Source organism: Tursiops truncatus, chromosome 17 (genome assembly GCF_011762595.2).
Source record: "Tursiops truncatus isolate mTurTru1 chromosome 17, mTurTru1.mat.Y, whole genome shotgun sequence".
Lineage (NCBI taxonomy): Eukaryota > Metazoa > Chordata > Mammalia > Artiodactyla > Delphinidae > Tursiops > Tursiops truncatus.
The window spans coordinates 33,029,383-33,043,145 of record NC_047050.1 but is presented as its reverse complement, the minus strand read 5'-3'; the positions used below and the strand labels follow the sequence as shown (position 1 = coordinate 33,043,145).

At 34.2% G+C, this 13,763-nt stretch overlaps 1 protein-coding gene across 7 annotated transcripts in view; it reads right to left on the bottom strand.

The window, feature by feature from the left end:
• LOC101332255 (receptor-interacting serine/threonine-protein kinase 2) overlaps positions 1–13,763 on the bottom strand; it is a 38,315-nt gene that overhangs the window by 14,194 nt on the left and 10,358 nt on the right. For all 7 annotated transcript variants that reach the window (XR_012327253.1, XM_073794574.1, XM_033843167.2 and 4 more), the window contains 4 exons: positions 8,183–8,340; positions 7,053–7,102; positions 6,054–6,215; positions 1,610–1,695 (listed from right to left, as the gene is read on the bottom strand). Coding sequence is in view for 6 of the 7 variants with exons in the window: in XM_073794574.1 (XP_073650675.1) it covers positions 1,610–1,695; positions 6,054–6,215; positions 7,053–7,102; positions 8,183–8,340 (456 nt within the window). In the remaining variant the exon portion in view is untranslated. The remainder of the gene's footprint in view (positions 1–1,609; positions 1,696–6,053; positions 6,216–7,052; positions 7,103–8,182; positions 8,341–13,763) is intronic.

Sequence of the window (13,763 nt, the reverse complement as noted above, 5' to 3'; positions counted from 1 at the left end):
CTCAAACAAAACAAGTCACCCTAAATTGTGATCTTTGTTTTCAGAAATTTCTTTATGAAAAATCTTATTATCTTAATAAATTTGTATTCTACCCTTGGCCCTGACATTAGTTAGCTGTGTAGAGTGTTATGTGACTTACTTCCCTATACCTCAGTTATCTCATCTATAAAATGGAGATGATATTCTTTCTCTAACAATTTTACAGAATTAATACAAGGATTTAAAAAAAAAAGAAAAAAATAACAACACTGAGTGAAAACAATACAGCAACTTAAAAACAGTGACCAAAGAAAGTAATGCTATTTAAATGATACTCAAGTATTTAAAAATATACACTAAATTACTTTATTTAAGAAGCAAAAATTTCTCCCTCAAATTAACAGTTTTACATATAGATCCTAGTATTTAAGTTTGTTGGGGACAAAAAAGGAACTGAATTGGTTCTCTTCCAGTTCAGTTTCTTAGAACCAAGAAAACAGACCCTTCTATCCACCTTTGCTTGGCAGAAGAGGAGAAAGTTGTGAAGAGAGAAAAGGGAACTGAAAAGACAAGGCAAAAATAAATGTTAACAGAAGTTTGTATCTACTAAGAAGTGGAGAGATTGGAATGTTCTGGAAAAGACTACCTACTCAGAAGCAGAGAAGTCAATGAAAACTTATCAAAAGATTAAAGCACAGTTCCTCCTTAGTTCCATAAAAAACTCAGGTACTAATACTGCCACCATCAATTTTAAGTTTGGTTAAGGGCAGTTGTTTCCTTTATGCACTTCCCTTTTAAACCAAAGATTATGTTAACAGATCCAGCAAACTGCAAGAGGCAAGCAATGTCATTTAGTGATAAATCAATTGTAGATTATGCCTGTTCACAACCTAAGACATTGGCTAATAAATGATGGTTTTTATTATCATATCTCAAATGCAACTTAATGAAACCCAGAAAGTGTTAAACTGGGCTAACTTTGTCCCTAAAGGACTGTAGTTGCTTTCTAAACAATTTTTGATAGCAGCAAGAAAACCTTGCAGTAATGGGTCCCTTCAATTGTTTTTCTGATCTACAAGAGCAGAATGAGTAAATAAGACAACTGTTCTAGGTAATTCATAACAACTGCTACTTTGGTCTATGCAACATGGAGTGTTTGAGTGGGAAAACAAAAAGATACAAACAAGCCATAGAAAATACACATTTGGGCCTCAATTATTAATAAAAATTCTACAGCTTAACTTGGCAGTAAAGTGCAATAACCCAGACATCTTTTACTCTTTATATATCAAAACTTTAGAGAAATAAACATAGAATTAAAACAACAACAACAACTGTAGTAATTTAGGGCATTAACTGTATACAACTGGCACACATTACACATTTTAAATTTACATTTGCTATATGAGAGGTCTGAAAATCCCTTTGAAATCTGGAGGAGGCTGTTTAAATGAAATGGAAAAGTTCTTTGGTGACAGATTCAAGGCAGCATTCATACTCTTTGCTAACTACTACCCCAGTACTGTAGCTTGTATCTGTGGAAGGTATGTAGAAAAAAACTAAATTAAACTAAACTAAAACTCTCCATGATTTAACATCCTAATTTCCAGTATTACATTTAACAATTTACCTTTGTTTTCTTTAGTTGAATAACAGCTTCAAGAAAAGTTATCTCTTCAAATGTTCGCAGAACTGGTTCAAGTTCTATTAAACATTCTAAATAAGAAAAATAAAATGAGTTCAGGTTGCTTATAACCATTAAAATGAAAAACATAAATGCTAATATTTAACTGATAAGGCCCTAAGTAAATTTTTCCCCAAACTGATGACATTCAACTGTCTTAAGAGCGTTTAGTACAGGCATAAAGATAGGCAAATCTAAAGATAGATCAATGGAACATAATTGAGAGTCTAAAGCCCTTACAAGTATGGGCAATTGTTTTTTGACAAAGTTGCTAAGGCAATTCAATGAGGAAAGGATAGTCTTTTCGACAAATGGTACTAGGACAGTTGGATATCCACACAAAAACAGAAAAATTTAGATTCTTACCTCACAACATACATAGAATTAACTTGAAATGGACTATGCACCTAAACGTAAATATAGGTGAAAATCTTCATGACCCTGAGTTAGGCAAATAATTCCTAGATATGGCATCAGAAACAGGATCCATAAAAAATTTTTGATAATAGGACTTCAAAAAAATTGAAACCTTTGGCATTTAAAAAGATGCTATTAAGAAAAACAAAAAGACAAGCCCCAGACTAGGAGAACACTTTTACCTATCACGTATCTTTTAAAGAGCTTATATCTAGAATATAAAAAGAACTCTAACAACTTAAGACAAACAACCCAATTTAAAAATGGGTGAAAGATTGAATTTCACCAAAGGAGACACACAAATAGCTAAAAAGCACATGAAAATATGCTTAAACACCATTAGTCATTAGGAAACGCAAATTAACACTAAAATGAGGCATCACTCCATACCCACTAAAATAGGTAAAATTAAAAAGACAGAAAATACCAAGTATTGACAATGATGTAGAGAAACAGAAAACCTCACACACTGCTGGTGGGAATGTATCATGATGCAGCCACTCTGGAAAACAGCTTCGCATTTTCTTAAAAATGAAAGATAAATCTACCATACAACCAAGCAATTCCACTCAGGTAGTTACCTGAGAGAAATGAAAACATATATGTTCACACACAGACTTGCACATGAACAGTCACAGCAGCATGATTCATAATAGCCAATGAGTAGAAACAATCATAAGTACCACTATTACTACAATAATATATGGACCTGTTGCTTAAGGGAGAAGCCAGGGCTCTAGATATAAAACTGAGCATCACTAACATATAGATGGTATAAAAGCCATGATCTGGTCTGGATCATCTAGGGGGAAAGTACAGATGGTAAACAGTAAAGGACCCATATTAGAGCTCTGAGGCATTCCAACAGTTAGAAATTGAGCAGAGGAAGAAAAAAAGTGATTGAGGAAGAGAGGATAAGGGGGAGTATGGTCTCTTGTGTCTTGGAAGCTATCAGAGGGAAAGTTTCAAGGAGGGAAGAGTCAGCCATATCTAATCTGCTGAGAGGCCAAGTAAGATAAGCAGTATTTTCCAAAATTGCTATCCTTGGTAACTTGAACAAATGCAGCTTTAGTGGAGATATGAAAACAGAAGACTGATATAAGTTTGTTAAAAATTGAATTAGAGGTGAAGAAGTAGAGACAATAAGTATGGACAATTCCTACAAGGTGTTTAGATCTAAATGGGAGTAGAAAAATGAGGTGGTAGCTGAAGGATGATATGGGGTCAAGAATTTTTTTCCTATATAAAGATAGGATATAATAATAGCATAGATCTGTATGACAGAAGAACGATCCAGTAGACAGGCAGAGATTGGCAATGCAAGAGCAGAGAGAGAATATAAAGAACAGAATGCTGGAGAGTAAGGGAATGGCATCCAGAGCACAAGTAATACTGTTTACAATTGTGTAAGAACACTTTTTTCCCACCGTAAAAGAGATAAAGCAGGAAAGACAGGTCAAGTACAACTAAGTTTATAGATCTGGTAGTGGAACTACGAGGGAGTTCTCTCTCATGGTTTCTACTTTGTCAATGCTCAAAAGAAATACAGAACATAGGGTGTAGGAGGTTTAAGAAGGGAAGATAAGGTACAATATGCATTACCCCTGTCTTGTCTTCCTAAGTTCAGAATCTATTAAGAAAAGCCACATAATAATGAGAGATGATGATCAAAACATCACCTTTATTACTGATAAAGCTAATTGGAATCTGTCCCTTTTTAGATCTGTAGCATATGGGCTTAGTAACACTTTGTCCCTTCAGTTGACAGTTTTACTCACTCAGCTACAGGCCTCACCTGCTTCCATATGGGGAAGCACAAAATGTGTGCATCCTTTAGACAAGCTTACTTCTAAAAGGAGGAGAAAACTGAGAAGGGACTAGATAAGTACGCTTGCTTTTTCTCTAAAACTAACAAATGAGGAGGAGGAGTGCTGAGGGGCAGATAGGACTAGAAATGTTCCTCCCATGCTTTCCTTCTTAGGGATTGAAATGGAATTTCATCTTCACTTTGGAAACATGAAGTATGGGACTTACGCATCTCCTACAGTAGTACAAGATGATCATCTAAGTCTGTAATTCGCAAACTTTTGGGTCTCAGAACTCTTCAAAATTATTAAGAGCTTTTGTATATGTTGGTCATATCTATTGATATTTACTACATTAGATTAAAACAGAAAATTTTAACACATCAGAATATATGAAAACACATTCCATTATCCATTGGAGCAATGATATCATCATATTTAATTTAGTCTATGGAAAGATTTTTCCAGAGGATGAGAGTAAAAAGGGAAAATAATACCTTAATATTTATTATTTTGAAAAGTTTTGATTTTGTGAACCACTTATAAAAGTCTCAGGAACCAACCCCACCTCCAGAGGTCCCTGCACCACAACTTAAGAACAGGTGATATATGAGAATGGAATAATAGATGTATTTGAGAAACATAACAGAATTGCTAAGTAGAGTTTAGTGCCTAGTTTTAGCCATTAATTTAAAGAGAAACCAATGAATTCCATTTCTGGCCAAGATGAAGAAACAAGGACCAATTCACCCTCCTGCCTTAAACAACCATTAGCCAGACAAAATGCATGAAACAGTGGTTTTCAAGACACTAGATATCAGGCAACAAAGGACAGTGATCTCTAAGTGATAGGAAACAACTGAGGTCAGCCTTATGACAGCATGACTACCCAAGCTTACTGCCTTGGGAGAGTTTCCAGCTATACTACAGGGTAGGGAAGTAAGGCGGGGCCCAGAGGAAGCTCAGAGTTGAAGAGACAGGGCTGGGAGTTAGGGTAGACGGAGGCAGATAGAGTTTATAGGACAGAGCACCAAAGAGGAGAAGTACACAGACAGAGAACTCCAGAGATCCGCAGAGCGCTCCTCTCAAATATTCAGCAGCACTGATCAATGCAGGATGTAGAAGTAAGTAAGCCAAAAGCCATTGTTCTGCAATGAACAATAGGGAAAAACCAGGAAGTTTGTAGAGAAGTACTGCCTAATGGCATGATCTTCAGAAGAGCTCGAGTCTTTAGGGAATGGAGAAGAAATTATAGTTTGGAAGTGGCACTGGGGACAAAGGAGATATGTATTGGGATGGCCAAAAAGTTCGTACAGGTTTTTGTAAGATCTTATAGAAGAAGCCAAACAAACTTTTTGGCCAAGCCAATATATACATACATATATGTACATATATATACACATACATACACACACACACACACACACACACACACCCTATTACATGGTTCTGGGAGATAAGAGATAAGACGTTAATCCATTATTATAGCAACTTTTGATTTTTTTTAAATACAATTCTGATGAGCACTAGACATACGTTTTGAATGGAAAATATATTTGGTTTTTTTTTTAGTTGGAAAGAAGATTCCCAGTCTACAGCTTGTCTTTTCATTTTCTATAGCATCTTCTGAAGTGTAAAATTTTTCAATTTTTTTGAAGTTCAGTTATCAAAGAATTTTTTTAATAGGTCTTGTTTCTGATGTCATATATAAGAGCTCTTTGCTTAACCCAAGATCATGAAGTTTTTCTTCTATGTTTACATTTAGGTGATGATTCATTCTACTTCTGAAATAAATCTTAATTCTATCTGATTTTTCGATCTCCAGGATTGGTCTGGAAATTCTACTCTTGCCCTTCTCCAATCAATTTTGTACATAGCAGTGAGTGATATCTCCTAAACTTAAATTTAATCATGTTATTTCCCTGAAAAACTCACTTTAATGGCTTTCCATTGTACTTGGAATAAATTTCTAACCTTTTTATGATGATAGTCAACAGCCTCTCCTTACCACTTCAATCTCATCTCATAAAATAAAAACAACTTTGAATTAGAAAAAAAAACTTTTGAGCTTGTCAGCTAACTTTCGTAGTTGTTCAAGGAATATTTTATTTACAGCGTATTTTTTATTTTTGTAATTCAAAAGGCCCAGATTAAAACTGTACACTAACTTAAGAAAGACGGTCTTTCATCTGGATTTTGTGCCCATCCACTTTCTATTAGAGAGATCATAAGTGCTCGATGAGGTATATCAAATGGCAAACTTTCTTCATTAGTGTCAGGTCGATGTCCTTGTGACACACTATACATAATCTGCAAAGGATTGGTGACTTCTGTCAAAACAAATATTTCATTCATTAGAAATATATTATGATTTAATATATTAAATACATTCTAAAGCCAACCAAATGAACATGAGGGAATCTTAAAATCTTAGGAATAATTCATTACTTCCCTTTCTGTCAAAGGAATATTTAGATCCCAGCTATTGCCAGACTTGCTGCCTCTTGTGGGAGGAGTTTATATCTTCACCTCTTTAATTCTGGGCTTGGCCATGTGATTTGATTTGGCCAATGGAGTATGAAGAGAGCAGAGTAAAACAGAGCTCAGCAGAGCTGAGCAGAACCTAGCAGAGCCAAGAAGGGCCACAGCAACTAATAACCCAATGTGAATGAAAAATAAATGTTTAGTTTGTAAACTACTGAGATTCTGAGGTTGTTACACAGCAAACTGACCTAAATGAACCTCAAAATAAAGAAAGAGACAATATTATCAGAAAATTTTTAAAGTATTCTTCAGTATTTGCTGGTCTTTAGAAGAAGCACTAGTTAAATTTTCATACAAATGATTTTATAGCTGGAATGAATCTTAGAAATAAGAATTCAAAATTCTTATTTTGCAGATAAAAAAATGAGGACTTAAGAGATTTAGTGGCTTATAATAGAGTTAATTACTATCAGAACAAGAAGAATCTACACATTTTTCTGATCCTTAATCCAGTACTTTCCATCATACAGTGGATTCACAATGACAAATTGTTGTTTTTCTAGTGTGTTTTCCACAAAATGACTGTTAGGCAGATTTAAAATAAGTGATCTTTATTCAGATAGTTCTGAGTATGACTTACCAATACGATGTCACCTAGAATAAGGAAGTCAAAGTACACTTACCTTCAAAAGGCTGTTTTCTAGATAAGACTTCCCATGTGATAACTGCATAGCTGTTTAAGATAAAAATATACATATAGTACTTTATAAACTATTCATAATAAACTAAAATGGTACTGATTTTAAAAGCTGACTGTGAGATACCATTTTTTAAAGTAATAATGTAGTGAAATGCTGCTTAAAGAATCACTATATAGAACCAAGATGATGAATATTCATATACAGTTTTGTTTTGAAAGGGAATTAATTCAATTTGAAAAATTAGGAAATTACTGTAATAAGAACTTGAAGTTATAGGCAAGGATAACTTGTGGATGATTCTTTAACACCTAGATAAGCTATGCCCTTTAATTACATGATTCTATTATTCACACAAAATAAAGAGCAATAAAAAAGGCTGTCTCATGTAGCCCTATTCTATTGACTCTTTTTCTGGTGTAAGTACTGTCTCTTTTGGTAGTGTTAAATGTTAATTGCACTGTTTCCCTCCCCCTATCAAGGTCACATATGATAAAAACCCTTGAATATTATAAATTGATAGGACAACAAGATATGCTTTAATAATTTTTAAGGATGTAAAAGTAGCTTAAGGCGAGGCATCAGGACTTCCCTGGTGGCGCAGTGGTTAAGACTCCATGCTCCCAATGCAGGGGGTCCGAGTTTGATCCCTGGTCAGAGAACCAGATCCCACATGCATTCTGCAACTAAGGAGCCTGCATGCTGCAACCCAGGAGCCCATGTGCCGCAACTAAGGAGCCCACCGCCGCAACCAAATAAATAAGTAAATAAATATTAAAAAAAAAAAAGCAAGGCATCTTTATTTTCATATTTTTAATTTTTAATTTTTTTTTTTTGGCTGCACCACACAGCTTGTGGGATCTCAGTTCCCTGACCAGGGACTGAACCTGGGCCACGGCAGTGAAAACCAGGATCCTAACCACTAGGCCACCAGGGAACTCTCAAAGCAAGGCATCTTTAATATGAAAAACATTAACCACTGTCTCTAATTTATTTTCACCACACTTATGAGAGAAGCATAAAAATCATACTTTTAAAATGTAGTTTCAAAATTCGGATTGATTAATCTTGTTTTTTAGACAAGGTTAACTCTGAGCAAAAGTAACATGCTGTACCTGTATATATCATGCTTGATAGTAGCCCTTGATTTTTGTCCAGGTTCATAGTTTTCAGGTGGCATATAGATAATTGTCCCTCCTTCTGGTGCAGATTTACTATTTCGTGATTGTGACAGGGACATCATGCGCCATTTTGATAAGCCAAAATCTGCAATCTGGAAGGGAAAAGAGTAATTGAATTTTTAAATTTTCTCTTTAAAAAAGTTCAAGAATTGTTTTTGTTTATATTTATTATATTTAGACATGAGACCAGAGTAAATGCTATATATATTAATATTTTATTTCTGTAATAGTCTATTAGTTTCTTAACAAATTGGATTCCATAGTGCTGAACCCAACAACTCTAAAAGCAATATAAACTGACTTGAAGTTCAGCATAATATTACAAATTTTAAAAGAGACTAAGTTTTGAAAACTTAAACAGGAGTATTTTTGCCTTTTATTCTGAATGAGTATATACACTGCACTTTTTGTGACAAGTAGCTTTATATCATGTGCTTTCAAAATTTACCTATACCTCACAAAACTGCTAAACTAGTCATATCTAATACGATTGTCACTGGGTATTGTTTACAACTCAGGTTTATATGTTCTTATTTATAATGTGCTAAAAATAGTATCCTTAAAGTTTGAAATAAGTAAAATTCCAATATAGTATAACTCATTATTATATGATTTATGCCTACCACTAAAAGAATATCTGTTAACAATAGTATAGTTAGCATATAAAACATATTTATGTCCATGACAAGGAGTGCCTAAAGCATTATCAGTGACAAACATTCTGTACTTTTGATATGTCCTTTACAGTTTTACTTCACTTGTAAATTTTGTGCAGATACTATCAATACACAATATCTTATAACTAAGTATCTAAAACGTTCCAATGTTTTTTTTTTAAAAGGGAGACAAAAATGTAAGAACAGAAACAATATTTAGTGAACAAAAGAGTATAGGAAAACTCTGAAGACATTTAATTTAAATCACTTAGACCTTCACACGGCACAATTTAGGAGTCAACAGAGTGGAATGAGCTCTATTCAGCACACCATTTGTGGTTCAATCATTTAACTCTTAAAATGTTCACTAGCTTTAAGAGAAGAAATAAGTTATTTAGTGTTTAGATGAATTTGAGATTAAAAAAAATTATGGCCCCACTCCAAAAAGGGAGGGGGTAGCCTATATGAATCTTTCATACAGTATCATAATAAAAGGGTAAGTCTAAGAAAAATAATTAGAAAAGACCAAGAGGAAACATGGTGCCACTACATGAAGATAAGCTGGATTGATTTCTAAAGGCAATATAATATGTGTTCTGGAACATGGGTTCTAGAGCCTTGATTACTTAGATTTACATTCCACTTCTACCCCTTAATTAGCTGTACAACCTTGGACAAGTTTTCTAATTTCTCTGTGCCTCAGATTACCCATCTTTAAACTGGGGATAATAACATAACACAGGGTTGTACTGAGGATATTAAACTAGTTATTCTAAGTGAAGCACTCAGAACAGTATCTGACACGTAGTAAATGACCCCTGTGTGTTAGTATTATTAATGTTTTGTACATGGGAATAAGCCTCTAAAGATTGCTCTTATTCATACAATACTAATAAGCACAGTACATAGTTTCAGGGCCTTTAATACACTTTGAGGTGGTATTAAGACTCTGGGGCACCGTATATCCTACTTACTTCTACTTGCCACTACAAACTCTTATTCCTCCCACTCATCCTCTAAAAGCAAAAACAGTCCTCCAGCTGCACATCTGCTAGGATAATAAGCATTACTATGAGAAGCAAAGTTTACTTCTCTGCCACAGTGAAAAATGTTAAAAAAAAAACAAACTGGGATGTGGTCCATCTTATATCTGACCCACAAATTGCAAACTACTGGGCTAAATACTGGTTTGAATACAGTGCTGGAGAAAATGTATTCTGAGCTTGCTTCCTTATGTGCTCCTTTTACTTCACCTAAGGTCTTCATCTATGTTTTTAAATCTCACGTAGAAAACTTAATCAGAATTCCCTTTATCAGGTAATTTAGTTTGGCTTTCACATGGAACCATATTTGTCCCCCTTCTCTATTACAAACACCATATACCAAAGACATGATTCATTAAATCTGGATCTTCCAGAGAAGAAAAAAAAGTGAAGAATATGATGAGAGGAATACAAGTTCCATGATTTCTTGAGGGTCCTGGTATCATTCAGCAATGAAGACAGAGAATAGGAATTTTTCTATTCTATACAAGATCTTAACATGCATTTCAAAGGTAAAGGTTCTTTTTAGCTAAAAAAGATGATAAAAGCAACAAGAATTTACTGTATTAGCACAGGAAACTATATTTAGTATCTCAAAATAACCTATAAAGGAAAATAATCTGAAAAATATATAAAACTGAATCACTTTGCTGTACACCTGAAACTAACATAATATTGTAAATCAACTATACTTCAATTTAAAAAAAGATTAAAAAACTAGAGGAAATTAAAACACACTATTCATAAAAATCATCCATAATCTTATTACCCTACCAGAATAGCTATTTTCATTTATATAATACTCTCCATGTCTGTAAATTTATAAAGTTATCAGTAAGAAGCTATGAGGAATAACTTTAAATATTCTTAGAAGTTCCACACACGATGGACAGAATAGTTGAGAAATCAAACATGGTACATATAAACATTTATTTCAAATAAGCCTACCACAGGTTCATTTGTATTTAAGGTGCACTAATTGATACTGACCAGCAGATAAACAAATTGAATGTATTCTTTTTAAAGTAGAAAAGTCCTGGTTGATCTTAATTGGTAGTATATGTTTTTCTTTTAGATACTATGTTTCTGGTTAGCATTCCAGTATTTTACTTCAAAAAATTTACTTCAAACAACTGTAGCAAGGTGTGTTTCCATTTAATTTCATTAAGTGTTTTAAAAGATTTTTTGCACTTCATTTAAAGGCCCTTCCAAGAAGATAGGTAGATCAGGTAACTGTTACTTTTTCATGAGTCACTGATAAACTTTGACTTTTAAGGGACATTTATAAAATAAAAAGTAGAGACACACAGGATGCATATAAAAGAGTATCATAATTTATAAGAATAGTATTAGAAAGGTCACAGTTTTGTATGTGCTAAAGCTAATAAAAGTTAAAAAAAACACACAAAGCCAAACTATTTTAAATTCTATTTATTTCAAAGAAAGACCATGGGTACCCTACTGATCAATGAAAAAGAGAAAGTAGGGATCATCATCACCTATTACTTTGCTTCTGTTTTCTGTATCAAGAATGGTTTCTGGACTGAGATGAAGAAAATAAAGTCCAAGGAGGTTGAAAAGTTTATAAAGTACAAATCTCAGGTCATTTTACATATATTTCAGGTTTAGTTAGAATACTCGCAAATACCTCCATGGTGATGGAGAGGTATTACAGGATACGAGAAAAGCAAATGTCATTCTGATTTTTAAAAAGGGAAAATAATATTGATTTTGCAAATCTATATATTGGCAGAGACTATCCTTAATCCCAGGTTTAAAAATGTAATGAAAGGGTTACTTTATGAGTAATTGATAAAAGAGCCAGAAAGAACTAATGAAAAATTATATTAGCCCAGTGATCAATTTCAGACCTCATGTGACATATCCCAAGTACTTGGGATGTCTAGCACAACACCGTTGCTCCTCAAATACTTAATAAAGGAAAGACAGACCTCATTTCCTTTTTTGTCAGTAGTACTACTGTCAAAGAGTAAACGTTAAAACAGTTTGTATATTATAAAACATTCTGAGGTACTTTAATAATATCCTTGACTATTAAATTATCCGGCCTATTGGGTATATATAGAAGATCTGGAATTCTTCATTTGTTCATTCAACAACTACTTATTGAATGCTTCTATATCGCATATGCTTAGCAGGCGGCAGTGAATAAAACAGACTACATTTTAGTCTTTGTGAAGCTTATTATATTACAATTGGGAAGATGGTCAATAAACATATTAATAAAAAATGTTTTGTAAGATGGTGAAAAATACTATGGAGAAGCATTAATCAAGGTATGAGGACACAGAGGAACTAGGTGGGTTGTCAGGGAAAGCCACTGTGATAATGAGGAAGAAAAGGAAAGGGAGTAAGTCATGAGTATGTAACAAGGAAGAATAAATCTGACTCCATATTGGATCTGTTTCTTTTACTTTAACCTTCGTATTCTATTGCTTTTGCTACAACTTAAGAATGTTGCCTATAGCCTGAAATATACAAGACAGCCCATTCTCAAGGCTCTGACCTTTAAGGGTATAACACTTTTCTATTCATACAGAGATAAAAAGTTACAGAACAGACAATTACATTTGTCTTGTTGGACGTTTACAGGAACATCAAGATCTGACCTACATGGATTGCTGCAAGAACAAAGGATTCCAAGAAATTTGCAACAACCAACCACACCCTCTCCCCTTTTAGTCTGAATTCTAGCTTGGGTAAGGTGGTTCTTTGGGACACTAGTCCACCATCTTCTTGGTCTACGGGCTTTCTGAATAAAGTTGCTATTCCTTGCCCCAACACCTCGTCTGTTGATTTACTGGCCCTGTCCTGCAGTGAGCAGTATGAACTTGGACTTGGTAACAAGGACACCTGGGAAAGCAGTCAAGCAAGGACTTTTGTAATATTCTAATGGAAAAAAATGGAGAAATATGGGCTGTATAACAGCTCTTTTAGGAGTATTCCAAACAAAATGAATGCTTATTCTCCGAAAGTCCTAATTAATAAAAGGATTGATATTGACCTAAAAGGAGGTTTTCAGACCATGTTGTGTAGCTCTGATTTGAGCTCTGTACTGCTTAATAGTTAATCATGACTTGAAGATACAAAAAGTAACTAATTAAATTTGAAGATGACACAAAACTGGAGGACAAAGTTAAAAATCCTTGGACTACAGAAAAACATTCAAAAAGGTCTTAAGAGCTGAAGTTATCACCCAAATCTAACAAGATAAACTTTGATGATGTCCAGAAAATATCCTGTGAAGTACATGACAAGGAGACATGACTTAAGTAACAATACATTAAAAAAAAAGAAAGAAAGAAAACCTCTCAGTGTTTTTTGTTGACACTGAGCCCAACTTGAATGTTGTTATAGGACTGCCCCCCAAAAGACGAATTAGTAAGGAACTATGAATACGAAGTAAAGTATTTAAGGACGATTCTACATTTATCACACCACATCAAGGGTGTAACTGACCAGGACCCTATGAGGCCTTCCTGGGACAGACCTCCCCCCACATATCTACTGCTTTAGCTCCTCTCTAAAGTACCTAGATAATAGTATCTGATGCATATTTCCTGAGTTTTTCAGATGCTAAAACCACCAACAAATGGAAGAAATTAACTACTTGATGATCATGGGCATGTAATCCCCAGACCTTCTAGCACCTAAGGATTGACCACCATCAACCAATCAGAGAATTTGTGCAAGAGCTGACCACATACCCAAGGTGTGCCCCTTCCTCACCTTGCCTTTAAAAATGCTTTGCTGAAACCCTTTGGGTAGTTAGGGTTTTTTCAGCATGAGCTACCT